This window comes from Thalia democratica, chromosome 8 (genome assembly GCF_965202585.1).
Source record: "Thalia democratica chromosome 8, ktThaDemo2.hap1.1, whole genome shotgun sequence".
NCBI classification, from domain to species: Eukaryota; Metazoa; Chordata; class Thaliacea; order Salpida; family Salpidae; genus Thalia; species Thalia democratica.
In genome coordinates this window covers 16,076,053-16,094,937 of record NC_139172.1, presented here as the reverse complement: position 1 = coordinate 16,094,937, position 18,885 = coordinate 16,076,053, and the positions used below count along the sequence as shown (strand labels likewise).

The 18,885-nt window shown below is 24.2% G+C and overlaps 2 protein-coding genes across 2 annotated transcripts; both read right to left on the bottom strand.

The window, feature by feature from the left end:
• Nucleotides 1-353: 353 nt before the first annotated feature.
• LOC145842361 (zinc finger MYND domain-containing protein 12-like) lies at nucleotides 354-7,656 on the bottom strand. The gene is made up of 10 exons (XM_082949788.1): nucleotides 7,593-7,656; nucleotides 6,281-6,370; nucleotides 5,809-5,922; nucleotides 5,292-5,411; nucleotides 4,201-4,277; nucleotides 2,931-3,100; nucleotides 2,300-2,422; nucleotides 1,953-2,067; nucleotides 1,475-1,620; nucleotides 354-763 (listed from the first exon to the last, which is right to left on the bottom strand). The coding sequence occupies exons 1-10, from the start codon at nucleotides 7,643-7,645 to the stop codon at nucleotides 632-634; spliced, it is 1,140 nt and encodes a 379-aa protein (XP_082805914.1). The 5' UTR covers nucleotides 7,646-7,656; the 3' UTR covers nucleotides 354-631.
• Nucleotides 7,657-15,263: 7,607 nt separating this feature from the next.
• Nucleotides 15,264-17,919, bottom strand: LOC145842758 (uncharacterized). The gene is made up of 4 exons (XM_082950235.1): nucleotides 17,759-17,919; nucleotides 16,333-16,471; nucleotides 15,974-16,201; nucleotides 15,264-15,578 (listed from the first exon to the last, which is right to left on the bottom strand). The coding sequence occupies exons 1-4, from the start codon at nucleotides 17,892-17,894 to the stop codon at nucleotides 15,356-15,358; spliced, it is 726 nt and encodes a 241-aa protein (XP_082806361.1). The 5' UTR covers nucleotides 17,895-17,919; the 3' UTR covers nucleotides 15,264-15,355.
• Between the last annotated feature and the right edge of the window lie 966 nt (nucleotides 17,920-18,885).

The following is an 18,885-nucleotide window of genomic DNA, read 5'->3' as shown; positions in this document are numbered from 1 at the left end:
AGGTCCTAGCACCAAATATTTTGAGCGTCTTGTTTCTGGTTCAGTATGTTACATTTTAAAATTATAAAACACAAACTTTTTGTTTATATGTTTAGACTATTATTGCGTTTTTTTTTCTATAGACTAGCTCGGAGGTAAACCATCTATCTATTTTATTCAAAAGTACAAAAGGAAAAATTTCTATAAAAGTAAAAATGATTTTTATTTATTAAATATGAACTTTATACATTAGAACGATTATATAATTGAAAGTAAATGTTTTGTTTCAAATTTAAGTTTACAAATTATAGAAATATAATTGTATTTTTTCAGTCATAGAAATACAAAATTACAGATGTATTTTTATATGTTAGTTTTTCGACTCGTAATTAAAAATTAATTTGATTTATATTAGAAAAAATTAAAGCCAAGTTTAAACATATAAATAAATATAAGGAAAACTTAAATAATAAATAAAATTTCACTTAGAAATGAAAGTTTTGATAATATTTGATTTTTATAAACTAACAGTTAAGCTTTCATGTTTAATTTTGTTCATAGAATTGGTTTAAACTTTCAGTTTTACAGAGTAAAGTTTTTTTGTAAAAATGAAGCAGTTGTGTATAAAAATAATAAATATCGAAAAAACAAGCTAAACAGTCTGGCCACTAATTTCCTGTATATTGTTTGTTTGGAAGTCAAAGATAGGAGGTAGCGATCTTTTGTATCCTTCTCCCACTACTTTTAATGCTTCTTCTTTCGCCCTCGATTGGTAATAGTTTGACTGAAACAAAATTGTTAACATTAATACAAATATACCCATTATAAAATTATTTTAAAAAATTCACTGAACACATGCAGCCTTTTTTATTTGGATTCAACCTTTTGTAAATAAAAAATATGTAAGAAAAAATTATTATTTATATTCATTAATAGGTCAACTACTAGTTTCAACACGCTAAAGAAATCGACGCTCAAAAATATAATCAAAGGAAATATTTTGTAGAAAGACCTTTCGGCCATCGAGGGAAAGTAGACTTAAAGTCAGTCTGATTTGCATATTTGCTGAGTCAGCAAATATTTAAAAACCTTATTTTTATATAGCCTTATCCCTAAACCACCTTACCAAAACATATTGAAAACTAATCAATTAATAATTAAAATTAGAAATAACTTGAATTTTTTTTTGCTGACCCAGCAAATATGCCAATCAGACTGACCTTTAAGTACACTAGCCGTCGAGCATCACACAACTCATTTACATCAAATATTTTGAGATGTATAAAAAATAAGTTACTAACATAAGCAACTACTTTGTTTTAACTTTGTGTTACTTTTTTTACTAAAACGAAACTAAGAGTATGTTAAATATTAATTTAAAAAAATATGTTTCTAATTTAATAACTTGTTTCAAAAAAAAATTAGCTGTATATGAATTAAATTTTTTAATATAACTTAACTGTAAAGCCTAGGTAATTGATATATCAAAACGCACTTTTTCAATATCTCCAACCAAATAGTAGAACAAGCACAGATTATAGCATATGGTGGTGAACTGTTCATGGTCTGTTTTTGTAGACTGCTCGCGAATTTCGTATATTGCGTGCATTATTTGCAATGCTTCAGCTTGTAAGTTATCATCTGATAAAAAGTTATTCTAAAATAGTTATTTTCTACTAAAATCTTATAATAGTTTAACTAACAAAATGGCAAACGATAGTTTTAAATATATTTATTCAAAATTAAATAAATAACAGTTTTCTGAAAGTAAGAAGTAACAAGTTAGTTTTGTGAAATAAACTAATTCAAAAAATAAACTTATTTGAAAAATAAACTAACCGCTTTATTTTAAACATTAGGTTTAGTTTAAAAATATTTTCAAAACTAATTTATCTTATCAATATAAAGTAAGGTTATTAAACATTCAACACAAAAGATTAAATTTTTTGAAGAAAACAAGCAAACTGACAGACCTAGAAATTGTGAAAGCTTATTGGTTTTTAATTTGTCTAAATAAGATGCTTCTTGCTCGCTTTTTATCTTCATATTAACTGCATTTACCAAGAAGTTGAAGTAATTATCTGTCACCTAAATATCAAAAGTTTAACTATAGTTTGTATCTAAAAAAGTTTGTTTATGTTAATTTAGTTAAATTTTTAAATGTACTTGTTTGTTCATTAAAAAAACTACTAGAAAAAATCTTGGTTAACACTTACATATTTTGATTCAAATTATTAAAAAAGTTATACTATTTTACAAATACTTAAGTATTATTTCAATTAGAATTTTACTAAAGGTTACAACAAATTTTAAATCTAACTTGACCATAAAGTGATTGGGCAATGTCCATTTTATTCAGTCTGAAAAAAACATTTGCCAAATGAAAATACCCACCTGAGGTGTTTATATCAGATGTTCCCCATTGTAAACTACCATGATATATCTGTTGTCAAACGTGAAAACGAAAATAATAATATAATAACACTGAGTCATGGTTCTTTTGACAAAATTAAAATGGATTTATAAGCGATTGTAGGGAAATAAGGAAGATTATAAAGAAACATCAGTTACAACACAAACCTATATGAGGAAAATAAATTTATTAATCTTAGTTTACATAGCAGTGAAGACTAAAGGTAAGAATATTCAAAAATGAGTAAAACTTTTTATATAACTACAGTAGAAAACAGTGTTTAAAATAGTTTGTTTGAAAGAGTTGATGTTAATTTGCATAACTAATAAATTTTGACATTGCTAAATATTGATGTGAAATAAATAATTTTACAGTATCAAAAAAAGCTAAAGTATTTTTTTGTGGTAAACAATGCAAATATTTTAGTATACATTTAGTGCATAAATGGGTGTTATACATAGATGCTAATATTTTCTTATATATATTATTTAAAGTAATTTGATTCTGCTAATTGAGTGCAAATCTATTTTTAACATACGTCTTCAGCAAACATTCTTTCAGCATTCTCGTAATCACCTTTAGCAGCGTGTAGTATACCTATTTTTCTAAACAGTTTACAAACAATTTCGTTACTGTTATCATCTGACTTCAATATTGTCCATTCTGCATGTGATAAATATTCGTCAGCTTGCCTTAAATTTCCAATACCTGTTTTTATTGAAATATTTTTACTTTATTTATAAAAAAAGCTTTTTTTATCTAATAACCCATAAATAATATGTCAAAAGATAATTCGTGTTTAAAAAATCTACAAGTACTTTTGAGAAATAAAGTACTCTTGTTCCCAGTAAACTAAAACTTTCAAAAATTTAAAAATAATTATTATTCAACTTATAAAAAAGTTGCGGGGGAAATAATTCAAACAAACTTAGAGTAAAGTTTATTTATTTTATACATATACAGTTACTTATACACATTTTTAATTGTACTTATTTTTATTTAACAAACTTTCTGTGCACAGCTGAACATTTATTTTGTGGAAACATATACACTTTGGTAAACATTATTATTTATAGTGGCAAGTATTTAAAAAAAAATTAAACTTAACTGAAGTCATTTTATATCTGTTTTATTTCCGTAATAAACACAAACAACAATAATATCTCGACGAAAAAAGTTAAAGTTAAGTTAAGTAGTAAAACGTTAATAGCAAAATTTATATAAGACCTGATTTGAATCCCAATTTAGTATAACAGGATCTCTTGTAATAAAATTGGAAACCATGATACGTTTCCAGTGTTTAAAACTGAACTTTACAAATTTATTTTAAGCTTTGAAAACTTATAATTTTTTTAAGTGTCATCTTATATTTATAAAAGAACAATTTAATTTTATATACTAAGTAAATTTTACGTTAGGTTTAAATTTTGTTAGATTTATAAAACTATTGTTGTCAACCTTTTTACTTTAAAAAGCTTTTAAATCTTTATAATAAGTTAAGCTAAAATATCTTATACATATTAAAAATATCTGAATGAAAGATTCTTTATGCTTAGACACAGTGAGGATACCTAGGTAAAATCTTGAAATAGTTTCTACTAGATGTATGCTACATACAACTGTTTAATAAAAATTAAGCTCCGTTGAAAATATAAAAGTAATCATCAGTAAGTAGCTATGAGTTGAAAAATAGTAAACAATTATATATACATATATACGCTTTACAGACAGTTTAACTTGAAACATCTTTGTGATAAAACTCAATATTTTAAAAAATAACAATGTTTTGAAAAACCATAATAACTAACCTATACATGCTTCACTCAATATAAGGTATGATGGAACTAATGATACAGAATCCAATCCGTACACATCTATACTGAATCTAAATAGTAACAAGGTTAAAAAAAAAATATTTTACAAAATTTCGTTAATTTACCATTACAAAGAATATCGTTATAGAAAGTTTAATCACAATCTAGTGTGCACAGGACTTTTACTTTACATATCTACTGTGCAGTTAAAGAACCACTGACTTATATAATGTTCATATTATTCTATAACTAACTTTTGATAGCATTTTATTAGCTGATAATGTTGTACTTACTTTATAAAAATCTTTAAGTTTACTAAAACTATTTTCTTTTACTTGTTTTTGTAAACATTTTTTTAATTTTATCCTTTATAGTATCAGTAGTAACACAATGAATACCTTTCGATAAAATTAGTGTTAAACTAAGTACAGAAGCAGCACTTTTGTACATCAATATAATAATTATAGGTCTTCTAAATACTTAACTTTAGTCATTCAAAAACTTAAAACCAATAGTTAAAGTTACTGCAATATGTTGTATAAGACATAAACTAAAACAATACATTTTATTAATTTCTCCTTTTATTATAAATACAAACCTATAAAAAGTACTAAAAACAGATTAAGTTTAAAAAGATTGTTTGTACAAGCTTAAATCTTTAAGTTATATTTAAAAATTCAGTTTTTAGTTTTAGATAAGCCATTTTAATGAAAATTTGAATCATATTATACTGTAAAAAAAAGTTTCATACTTAAAATATACTTGAATTTAGAAGTATAGTAAACTTATACAACCTTAAAATTACTACTATAGTACAAAAAAAATCATAAGCAACCAAATATTTATGTAGTAAAAGCTGGCCCGGACTATGCAACTGTTTTTAATATATTAAAAAAAAAAATCCAGGGAAATCCAGGGTAAGTAGGACCATGTATAAACTAGTTTCATTACAGTACCAATAATGAAATTATCTTAACTTAAACTAGTACAACAAACTGTTTTTTTTAAACAAAGCAAAAGATTCTCTTTATACGTTTGTATAAAATTTTTGTATAAGTAGTTACTCTTTAAATACTTCAAACAACCTCAATGAAACAACAGCAGCATCAATTGCTTCAGCATGTTTCCCTTCACTTAGCAACTTACGTGCCATTGTTCGTGATATCTCCATCAACCTCGTTTGTCGATTGTTAAGATCTGTAATCCTGTTATTTTTAACTGTATTTTAAATGCTATAAGCGAACTGCAACAACTTGTCTTGAACTATATATGGTAACTTTTTTTTTTAATAATAAAATGATAATAAAGGGAAACAGTTAAAAAGTTTTTTAAATGCAGGCTACTAGTAATAAATAAAAAAATAAGTGTATAAGTATTGCGTAGTTATGTATATTAAGTTTGTATATTATGTTAGTTGTTGTACTAATTTTGTTTACAGTTAATAATCATTCTTGTGTTGTTTAAATCCACTATTATAAAGGAAGATACTTGTTTGACAAGTTGTACAAATTTGATATTTTTCACATAAAGTTAGATATTATTTTAAAGTACAATAGCTAGAAAAAAGTCTACAATGTTGGTAAACCATGTAAAAAATCAAACCTGAGATTAAACTCGTCTGAAGAAACCATAAAAGGCTGAGCACGCGCTAAAGGCTCCATCATATCACAAGCTTGAACTATTAAAACTAGCCAATCGTTTGACTTTTCGCAACCACTGTCGACATAATATTAGAAAATACAGTAATGTAACTATTAAACAAAAAACTACTTTATTTGATAACTTTTTAAATTAATATTTAAAAGTTATTATCTTAAGAACTAAATTTAAACAATTTTAATATTTTTTGTAAATTTAAATTTTGTGTTTGAGGGCAAGATAAACTATTTATAACTTTTTACTAATGTTTTTAGAACTTATTTCTAAATTGTCAACCTGGTTTATGGCAAATCAAAAAACAAACTACTTTTATTTTAAACTAAAGTTTTTAATAAACTTTCTAACTCAATGGGTAAGTAACTTTTCTAAGTTTAAAATTAATAAAATATAAAAATTTAATTTATTACTAACATACATTTTATGAAGTGCATCAATAAGTTTAATGACTTGCAGTTGAAGCTTGATAAATTTTTCTGCAATTTCATCTTCAGCTGTTTTCTTTGAACTGTAAAATTGATTTTAAGTATTTGAAACTGCAACAAAAATTTAATAAATTAGTTTTGTAGTAGTATGGTTTTGCAATTCTTTTCTGTAATACTAAATTATATAAAATCTAATAGACTTTTATATAAAGTTTTAGAGAAATCAAACTTTTTTAATAAAGTAGTTAACATTTCTAACATAAATTTATTTAAATAAAAAACTTGCAGTTACATTAAAGTATTTTTTTTCATTTATAGTTTTACATATAACTAGGTGAATTACAACAATTTAAAAGTACAGTAATCTTCCTCTTGAAAAGGTACTTTATGCACAGCACAAAATACCTAATATGAATTAATCTAAATGAAAAATTGTATATTGGGTTATAAAATTTTGTACAAAATCACTATTTGTAAATACTTCAAATATTAAACTTTTATGTAGCATAATATTGTATATATTTAAGTTTGCAAACTAAATAATAAAATTTTTATTGGAACAAAAGCTATCAGACTTTAAATGGTAGTTTTCTATTTTGTTTTGCTCTATAGTTAACAACTTGGCTAATACTCTTTAGGACTGTGTTATTTAAGTTAGCATAAAAAAAATTTGTTAGTTTCCTTAAAAAAATTGAGTACTTTAAAATATATTATTTTATATTTCTTTTTATTTTTCATTAGAAATATCTAATAACTAACAAACTTCAAAAACTGTTATAAATAAACTTTTACTATTAACAATAGAGGTTGTTATATCTGCTACATTGGATCATGGTCTTAGTTTTTATCAAAATTATGACAAATAATTTGTTAATTTCTTAATTTATCTCTTTATATAAACTAAAAACAAACACTTTGAAACTATCCATCATATTTATGAATACTTTGTTGATGAAAATCTTGACTAAAAAGTTCTAAAAACATAATGAACAGTACATACCAGTGGTATCGTGTGATGTCATAAGGGTAGCAGAGCAACATAACCTACCTTAAATATAATTATATTCCATGCATAAATGTTTTATTTTATACATATTTATATATTTTCTGAAGTCTTGAATAAATAAAAATCTTAATTTGAAATAAAAAATCATTCAAGGTAGTTTAAAGAAGTCCACACCCCTATCACACAATCAAGCTCTACTGTTTAGCTCAACTTGATTATATGGAATTTTAAACTATAATTTAGATTCATTTTATGGTATATACAATTTAATTTTGTAACATTTAGTTTCTAAAACTTACTTTTCTTTGGCATCTAATAGTGCTTTTTTTATTTTTTCTCTCCGTAATTTCATTTCTTTTAACATTGATATATTCATTTTTAAGAAATATAATAATAAATATCAATCTAAATAAAAATGTTAAACAATAAAAAGTGCTAGAGAAAAAACTAAGTTTCTAATTTGTTTAACTAATCTTTTACTTTACAAATTTTTATTATATAATTGTTAGAAAATTCTTAAAAAGTTATATGAACAAAATGTCAAACTTATCTATTTGCTTAAACTTTACTATAGTAAAGAGGTTCTTATAAACTTATATATGTAGTTTTTTAATGTAAATTTAATAAATATGATTAGTTAGAAAAAAAATTATGTTTTAAGATTAAGATAAATATGTTGTCTAAGTAAAACTGTAGCTAAAGATTTAGTGAAAGAGAATCTTTTATAATTTTTCAGATGTTAAGAGGTATCTTTCAAAAATTTTTGTTTTTGTAATACAATAATTTCATTACAAGTCTATATTTTAGTTTTCAAAATTTTATATTTCAATTGTTTAGAAATTTTATTTAATGTGTCATCTGTTGTTTTTAATTACAACTTATTGTTTTTATTTTTGTCTGATATGTTATATTTACTGCTGATTAAGATGTTCTTTAAAATAAAGAATTTAAGCATCTACTACTTTAAAAGTCCATGTCAACGTTAACATCTTTCTTTTTCAGATAGTTATAAATCTAATTGCCAAGATTCAATTTTAGACAAGTTATTTTGAACCTAAATCAGCCCTGGTTTAATTTGTGACACTGCTTTATAGAAAACAAAAATATTAGTATTATTTCTTTTTTTTTTACTTAAATTAGGCATTAACTTATCAGCATGTTTTTGGCTATAGTAAGCAAAGCTGAGATATTTTTTAACAATAAGTTATTTAAATTGCAAAACAATACTTCTTTTTTGCTGCAACTTTTAAATAATGTAAACAAAAAGTCCTATGTTTTTAATTATAACAGAAACTTATTTGTCTATTGCCAATGTTTTCTATACTAGTTTCTCTAAAATAATTTTTAAAACAAGCTGCAAAAACTCATGATCTATCATTTAGTTGAATTGCTACAACTTTTAAAAGTTCTTTACTTTCACTACTTTAATGCTTTTCACAAATATTTTCAGATTTTATAACAATAACCTCTGCTGAAGATTTAAATGCCTTGTCCACTATTTCAATACCCCCACCTAATAAAATAAATTTAGCAAATTAAAATAATTAAAATAGAAAAAACTGATAAATTTAAATGAGTAAAGGTTGTGAACAATGTAAGAAAAAAATATATCAGAATCACAAATGGAAATTTTTCAAACATGCAACAATTAAGATTACAGTTCTAGGTAGGATAATGTTAAAAGTGCAGAAATAATTTGCACAATTTATTGGAAAACTTAAGCAACTTCTCACTACCAAACAAATACATTATCTTAAACTCTTAAATCTAAATATCATGTTTAAGTCAATCCCTTACTACAGTAACTGATAAATGTTCAATATAGCAGGGCTGTCACTTTTTGAGACAAAAAAAAACTGTCCTGAGTCATCCTGAGTTTTTTCAAGTCCTTAAAAAAGAATTATAAAGTAAATAAAATTAAGTTCTATAACAAAATTAGTTATAAAATATTTAAACTTTAGCAACTAAATCTCTTTTAAAATCTAGAAAAACTAGCCAAAGGTTTTCAAAAATCTCAAAACTATTGTGAGTTTTACACAAAAAAAAAACAAAATTATCTGGAGTGAACCTGATTTTTTGATTTGATATTCTGAAATTTTCAAAAATTTCAAAATATTCTGAATAATCTTGAATGTGTGGCAACTCTGATACAAGTGAAAACTTCAATATGTGAACAAAGTATGATTAATAAAAAAATTCCAAGCATATAAGTTAAAATTGCTCTATTTGAAAGTAAACATGATTATTCTAAGCTAGCAATTATTTCTGTTCAACTTATTGTAAAATAACTAATTAACAAACAACTTGTTTTAAATTTAATAACACCAAATATTTTGTTCAAAATATTATATTAAGTTATTAAAATGGTACAGTTTGAGTGAAAACCAAAAGGAGTATCTACTTGATTAAATATTTTGGAATATTTAGAATCTTACTACAAAAAATATAAATAGTAGATTAAATAGTTTTAATTTTGAAAATTATATTTCAAGTCAGTAAAAATAAATTTAATGTAGCTTTTTTAGATGCTTGTTTTTTGCTATGACAACGTAAATTAACTTTCCCTAATATGACTAGATTAATGTATATTAATAACGAGTGTGAAGTTAGCTTGAATGATTTTTTTTTAAATGTCCAAACTTTGGATCTAATTATTTTCCTTGTCTTAGTAGCTAATTAAAACCTTTTTTTTTTATTCTAGAGAACGGTATTTTGTCTAAAAAAAATTTTTATGAATTATGAACTCAAACTCATAAAATAAAAAAATTCATAAAAAAAACCCAATAAGGCCAAATTGTACAAAATATTGACAGTTCGTAAAAAAAAAATTATAGACGTTTATACACATATTATTAAGAAGTTTAAAAAAATAAAATAAATATTTTTTTTTTCACTTAAACTTAAAAAACAAAAATAAATAAAAAAAACCCAATTTTTTCTAAGGGGCCCCATTCAAAAAACAAAACCCCAATCCAAAAGAAATTTTTTAGTCTTTAGAAAAAGGACCGTTTTCTAGAATAAAAAAAGGTTTTAATTAGCTACTAAGACAAGGAAAATAATTATTTCCAAAGTTTGGATTTTTAAAAAAAGTTATGCAAGCTAATTTCACACTCGTCTATTAATAATTTATTATTAATATTACAAAAACAGTTACAATGTTTCACCGCAAAGCGGATTTTCAAATTGTAAATTTTATTCAAACAGATTCAAAACAAAACAATGTCCTTTTTTTGTACAATAATATTCCTTTTGAATGCGCACTTTGAGTTCAGCTCAAAAAAGCGTAAAGTGTACTGTATACCTAAGAAGTACCAGACTAAATAGAAAATTGCGATTCGTTCAAAAGTTATTTGCCTTAAAGTACTTAGCGTACTCGTTTGAAAATGTGTATCTAAAGAGCGCGTAATCAAAAGAAATACTACTGTATACTTCAAAAAAGCAATTAAACTTAAAGCTCAATCGTGAGTCACGCTCAATCTCAAGCTCAATCGTGAGGGTGAGAGACTATAAAAGTCACTAATATTTGATATACAATCTTTTTTTGTTGTTGTTTTAAAATAAACTTTAACTATTAAAAATTAAGTTTTTCGATTAATTTTTGATCTGATTAGGTAAAGTGGGTTGGGGATAAGGGTATAAAAAAATGATAAAAAAAGCTGACTCAGAAAATGTGCTAATCAGACTAAGCTTTTTATTTATTTATTTTCCTTTCAAAAGTAATAAAAAGTATAAAATATTACAGTTTAGGTGTAAATTCGTATATAAACTAGAAGCAAACTAAAACAAAACACAACCGCAGATGTAGTATACTTTAGGTTTGTTTTAATAAAAAAGTATTTGTTCTAGAATAATATTTACACTAGTAAAAATAATTTTTAACTTTTCTTTGAATTGTTATAGTTTTATTTTATATTGACAAAATATAAATTAAAGACTTATATTTTTTGTTAATAAAAAAGAACAAAATATTTAAGTTTCAAAAAAATAATTTTTAGCTTGTATATTAAAATTGTGTTAAATATATACAAAATGTAAATTAAGTTTTATCTCAATAATAAAATAAGTAGGCTTTTTAATATTTAAAACTAACCTAGTTTGAATAATATAAAAAAATTTTACAGTTTTTTTTTCTATGATATTATAACAATTAATAAAATGTAACTTAGATTAATTTTCTATAAACAAAAATCTTTTCAAAATTTACTTTAGTTTCAAAGTTAAAATTATTTCGGAATTTATCATGTCTGAATACTTTTAAAAGGTAATCGGTAATAAATTTTGTGACAGAATATTTTGCTTTTATAAACTTCAGGTAATAAGTTTTAATATGTTAGGTTCATTTTAATTTAGATAACTACATAATACCAAGTGTATCATTCGAAAAAAAAAAAACAACTTTTGTAGAATAGATTTTTTAACCTCAAAAGAATATAATGTCAAACTAAGTAAACTAAAGAAGTGTATAACACTTTAACAGTGTTTTTCGCAGTCGAAAGCAGCTTTCTTTCTTTCTTTCTTCCTTTTCTCTTAAACTATTTAAACCACTTAAATTCAATGAGAGCGCTGCTTTGTGAGAGTTAATTTTCAGTGTCTTAGTTGATAACGCTTATCTATTGCAAAAAGTTATGTTCGCATCGTATACTTGTACGATGGCGACTGTTTTTTGATATGAACTTTTGAATTAAAATAGTTTATTTGTACAGTTTGTTATATAGTGTTTAGTCGCATTTCTATTCATTATAATACACCTTTATGTTCAGAGACTCAATTTCTTTATATAAATATCTAAGCATTTTAACAATCTTACTACTTAATTAGGCTAAGCTTAAACGATAGTCTAAGTTTAGTTCGCGTTTCATTAATCGACTTAGCTAAGTCAATTCTAGACATTTAAGTAACCGTCACCGATATTGTTATAGCGCGTTAAGTCAGTTAATATCCAGGTTCGCGTAACTAAGTAACAACTAAGCTTCGTGTGATAGGTATAGAAGAAACTTTTGATAATTTTTTTTTATAAGATTCTACTATTATTCTTTTCATAAACAAGTTCTTTACAGTTTTTCTATATATATAATTGTATATTTTAATTAACAAAAATCTTTTTGACTTTTTGACATCTTTTAAAAATTATTCTCATAGTAGTATGTTTTCTAATGAAGCATTGCTTTCTTGTGTACATAAGATACATTTATTTTTTTCACTTCTACGCAAAAGTACTAGACAACATTATTTTAGTTTTTCATATTACTTAAAAATATTATGTTAAATAAAATCGGTGTTTCTTTATCTAATTTAAGTAAAAACATCAGATCTTTTCTATATCATGTAATAATAATAAAAAAAGTATTTTCTGAAATATACTTATTTTATTTATAACAGGGGTGTGTTTTGACTGGTTACCTGTTTCCTGTGCGACCCCTAAAAAAAAAAAACAGGATTAAGCGTAATAAATAAGCGGTTGAATATGTTTTTGAATTTTTTATTACAAATTCATATTTATTTGCTTAAAGTTTTAATATCAAGTAAAGTTTAGTTCATATATAAAGAACTACGTCAAAAATTACGTAGTGTTATAAAGTGTAGAAAATTCAAGTTGCACAATTTGAAATGGAAACTTATCATTAAAAATTAGCCGATCAATCGTCTTAAAAAAAAACATTTTTTACGATTTTACAACTCGAAGGGTTTAATTTTTAGATTTTGAAACTTTTTTTTTTCAAATCACATACTGCTTTAACTTTTACAACATTAAAAAAATTGTAGTTTTACAACTTGATTTTTTCCATAAAGTTAAAAATATTTGTTTTCTTCTGCTATTAGTTAGTTTTCATAAAAATATTTTGTTTTAGATTAAAATTTAATTTTTAGAATAAATTTTAACTGAAACTGCTTTACTAAGTAATTTGTTTGCATACCATTGAGTATGTTTTTCTATTATTAAGACAAGTTAATTACTAGTTTTTATTAGTACTTTGTTTTAGTTTCTTTTGTATAAAATACTTCATTTTTCATGTTAGTTTTACAATGTAAGGCAAAATTTTCACATTGTCAATAAAAACAAGACTTAAGTTAACATTTAAACTATTTTACTAAAAATTAAAGAATTGGATTACTTACTAAGATTTTGTGTTCTGTCTTACTAGCATTTTCAGATTGCTTAAATTCTAAAATTTTTTGTACTGAGAAATTTTAAATATCGATCTAGTAGACAGTTATGTATTTTGCTAAAAAGTAATATTAATAGCTACTACACAAAATAATCTACTATTGAATAAAAAATAGTGCAACCCCTCTGAAAAAAAGTCTCTTATCAATTCTTTTTCTAACAAGTTTTCAATGCACTATGTTATACTTTTATACTTTATACTAGAATAAAAAAATTTTAATAGTAAACAGTTTCCTTATAAGATAACTAATTACAATACATTTTTGGATTAGGTTACTGTCAACTAAGTTGAGATGTTTCGCGCCATCAATAGAAATTAATGAACTTCACCACAAAATCAACAACAACAGCATCCGAAACAACCTATGACCCGTTTCGTCCTTATTAGGATTCATCACGCAGGCAAAGTCGCGAGAAACAGCGGTTTTTAAATATGTCAGATATTAGAAAAAAATGTTCTTTTAACTACTTTTTCGCAACTACGACAGCTGCAAAAAATTGAAAGTATTTTAATTAAACTAAGATAGAAAAATATTTCATTAGTTTTTAAAAAGGTGTCTCCAGTAAAAAATATTAAATAAATAAAAAACAGTTCATGGTTATTTTCAAAAAAATAAAAACTGTTTTATTAAGCACGTCAACTATTTTAATAGATAATAGTTTGTAGTTTTTTATTTTTTTGTTTCCAATATATAGGTAGTTGTTTCATAAAAATTAAACATACTGTTTTGTAACGAATTGGCTTAACTTAATTTACTAAACAGTTCTTTACTATGATATTAAGGTGGTTTTTAAATGTAGTCTTTTTAAATGAACAAACAAACTTTTAGGTCATCTAACTCATTTTAGATATTTTTCTTTAATTTTTCTAGCTTTATTTTACAAAAAAAACTATTTTTACTAATGTGTTCATCATTGCTTTTGTTTTTGTTAGCCTTAATGCTAAGCATAAGTAATTAGTACAAGTTCTACTAAAAAAAGACTTTTAAAAGGCTAATTTTAACAAAAAATAATGATCAAGTATTTTTAGCGTACATTTTTCAACTATCAGAGGTAAGTTTAAAAATGGATAGTACGTATTTTTATATTAAACTTAAATTTTTCGGCAGTTAGAACCTGACTTTTTTTTTATTATAATTGTTTTGTTAAAATTACTACTATCATGAAAAAAGTGTTAATTAAAAAATCAATAAAATATTTGATACAGTTTTTATAAGTTTAGATGTTTTTAGACTTAATTAAAAAAAAAAAAAAAAAAGTTACATGAAGATATATTTAAAGATTCTTTTATAAAAAATAAACAATTTGTAATAAACAAAACTATTTTTTTACCAGTAAAATATGTTACTAATGTAATAGCTACTTTGTAAAAAAATATTTTAAAAAATGGTTTAATGACTTTAAAAACACTTATAAAAAACAGAAAACTGTTAAATTTATTTTAACTTAATCTTTTATAACTGTCGTAAACTAACAACACTTTTTTTTATCACAACTTTATTTACAAAATTACGTCAGTATTGATTGAGTTCAATTAGTTTGTAATATTAGTAACACAAGTTTTGTACATACTATATTAAAGTTTATGGTTTAACTATTTTATATCAAAGTAAACAGTATAAGTTTGTTTTAATAATGAAAATAATAAAATTATAGAAATAAAATTATTATTTATTTTTAACTGTTATACTACTTACAGAAATAAAATTATTCTAACTCTTAATCATCAAAAGTTAAGTCAAGAAAAGTTTAAAAAATGAAATTGCTGTTCGAACATCGGTGTAATATATTAACTAAGTTCAAAAGATTACTTTCATAATTTTATCAAAAACAGATTATTATTGCATTTAAAAATCCCTTTAAGCAATTAAAGTTTTGTTCAGCATTAAACTAAATCTATTCTAGATTCCATTTGTTCATCCAGTCTTGGCATTTTTTGCTATTTCGACTTAACATCATGATCTTATAATTACGTTGACTGCATGAATTTAAAATTTGTTGCTGATGTCTCAACTGAACTTTTCGTTTCGATAAATTTATCATCAGCTGTTGATGTCTGTCTATCAACTGCTTGTGAGACGACGCTAATGATGATGGTCTTTGCTGCCCACGAGGGTACCTGGAAAAAGATTTTTCAGTAATGTTTTAAATTCATAGACAATCGTAACAAATGATATTCATCATTAAGCATGTTTAAAAATGATTTAATTAACTTTATAACAGTGCATTAGAAATTTTTCTAATAAAGCTATTAATTAGAAACAGCGTTGTGGTATGAAACAACTTTTAAAAAAATAAAGCTTAGAAACTTAAGATAACTAATCTAAACTTTTCTCTAGAGTAAGTGTATTCTTTTAAATGTATAACTCATATTTAAAAAACTACTCATTTTAATAATATTAAATATTTTTAAGTAATTAAAAATTAGAACTAGTTTTGGTCAAAGTATTTTTAGTTTTTTTTACCTTTTTAAAAAACACTAAAAGTATAAAAACTAGTCTTTAAATGACTAACCTTGCGTGGTATTCACACGTATTTAGGTGATTATTTGTGGTAATTTTAGGAAGAAAATTAGTTTTAAAGTTTTGATTTTCAAAGTTTTCCGACAGATTTGCTTTCACCCTTCTATCTGAACTTCGACTGGATAAACGGTTTGAAATTGGTCTTAACTGAAGACTGTCATTCCAAAAGTGTTTGTTTACTTTACTTTGGTCTTTAGACTGTGTTGATTCTGTACTTGGCCTAGATAATAAAATAAAAATGATTTTTTTGTTTGCTTTAATTGTTTTGATTGAACTTTTATAAAAAATGTCTACTCATGTTTTTTAGAATAACTAAAACATTTTAGTTTTGAAATTATTTAAGTTACAAACCTTTGTTGATCTTTTGTTTTGACATCATAAAGATAACCGTTGTTGATTACATCCATATCAGAAACTACTAGAGTCCTAGTTATATTTATAAGATCATTGAAAGGAGTTTGAGTATTGAAGTTTTTCGTCAAGTTCAGTCCTAAAATAAAGTTGTTCTTAACTATTTTCTACAATAAATATATAAGTTTATAGTAGTTTTACTAATTGAAACTAACATATACATAAAAACATTTAACCTAAATGAACTGTATATACCTATTTTTCTTTAAAAATATCTTATCAACAATATTTTTCTGAATTACCTAATTAGTAAAACTTAATGTCAATTAGTGATTAATTTTTAACTTATAGTTCATGTAGATAACACAAATACAAATAGTAATGTCATTTAATAATATTATCTGACAGTTGCAACATTTTTGTCAAGATAAAACAAGCACTAGACTGCACCATACGACCATCAACAACATGATTAAAGACAAAACCAGAACACATATTGTCGCGTGGATTGTTGTTGATAGTCGTACGGTGCAGTGTAGACCTTACTTTATGATGGCGAAAACAACAAGTTTTTTTGGTAATAGCCGAAATATTGCTTGTAGCTAATGTTATTTAAAAAAATATTTATAGTGTTTTTGCAACAACTTTTTTCCTTTTATGATTAAAAGTAAGATCACTTTTTGGATCACTATTGGAAGAAAAAAGTTTTACTTATTTTAAATTTGTAATAGACTCACTTAATTAAAAACACTTTTAATGTTTAAACTATCACCTACAAAACTGTAAGCAGAGCTTCCAAATTTTTTTTCAAGTGGCCCCCTTAAAAGAAATTAAGAAAGTTAACCCTCCTTCAACAAGATTACTCAAAAAACTACCATTAAAAGCACCAAAGACATTTTTTTACTCTTCATTAACAACTCCAGAATATCTAGCGTAAGTTTCAAATTATGACCTCATGGCCCCCTCTCCCCCTTTGACCCCTTTGCTGCTCATGGCCTGCTAAGTATCTGTCATAGCGCTCTAAGGGGCCACTTGGCCCACTTAGGAATACCCTGGTCTAGAGAGTAGTAGGAACGAAATGTTTTTAAGTCATACACATTTTTAAAATCTTATAATAAGAAACTAGCTGATACTTGAGAACTTTTTCTGCTTTCTATTAAGCTTAATGACCAAATGCTGAGGTTTCAAAGTTAATATTAAAAAAAAACATTAAAGTTGAAATATGACAACTTTTAAGTTGAATATTCTTAAAAGTTTTCTTTTCAAAAAATATATAAAATATATATTTTAATAAACTTTAGAATACAGTTTTCTAAAACTTTCACCTTCATGTGATTTTTTCAAATTGAAACCTATTTTCAAGATATTTTTACTTTTACTTAAAACCCAATTGTGTTGTATTTTTTTTAAATTTAAAAACAACAACCTTCAATATCTTTTTTGGCGTGAAAATGACTTGATAGTCTACCAACACTCGAAAAAACTCTGCTTTTATTTTGCTTTGTGTTACGCTTTCTGATATCATCAGTAGCAGACTTTGTTCGCTTTAATGTTGTTGCCATTTCTTATAAATAACTTTAAAAATTATTCCTATTGTCTTTTTTTTAAGATTTAAAGAATTTAAAGAATGCACCACAATCAACAATGAAAATTATTTATAAAAACTATAAATATACTTACCCCCCTTATAATTTTAAGTATATGTAATAATTTAAGTCAAACTATATGTTATCTTTTAAACTTTAAATTGTAAATTACGAGGTAAACAAAAAATCGTATACACTCCCAGTATTGCTATGTTTTTTAGGTGGACGGGTCTAAATTGCACGAAGACAAAATTGCACGAGGTTACTAAATTGCACGAGGGGACAAAGTTGCACGGAGCCAAATTTGCACAGATTACATTTGTGCACTGGAGTAAAAAATACAAAAATATAATAATAAAGCAAAAAAAAAGATAATTTAATAAAAAAAACACTGACCGAGGGTAAGGGTTAGGGGTAATAGTGATAGTAAAAAACGAAAATAAGAAATAAAATAAAATTTAAAAAAAATAAAAAAATTAAGAATTAAAAAAAGAAAAAGAAAATAAAATAAAAAACTAACTAACCGAGGGTAAGGGTTAGGGGTAATAGTGACAGTAAAAAAAAGAAAATAATAATAATAATAAATAAATACAAAAATAAAAAAAATAAAAAATAACTTGTGCAATTTTATTTCGTGTAATTGTTTCCCCTCGTTCATAAGTGTCTTCGTGCAAAATTATATTCGTGCAATTGTGTGAGCTCGTGCGAATTTGACAGCTACCCGTTTTTTAGATAGGTTTTTTCCAATAACACTCTTACAATATAAATACATTTATTTTCAACAATATTTTTTTGTAATACGCTTTGTATATACTGTATAAAGAACTTTCTGTTGTTTTTGTTCAAATAAAAAAAAACTTGTTATTTACTTTAAGATTTAAATATTTGAGTATTTGTTTTAATTTAGAACTAACTAATTTGTAATGTTTTTTTACATTTCTTAGAATATTAAATACGCAAATTCATA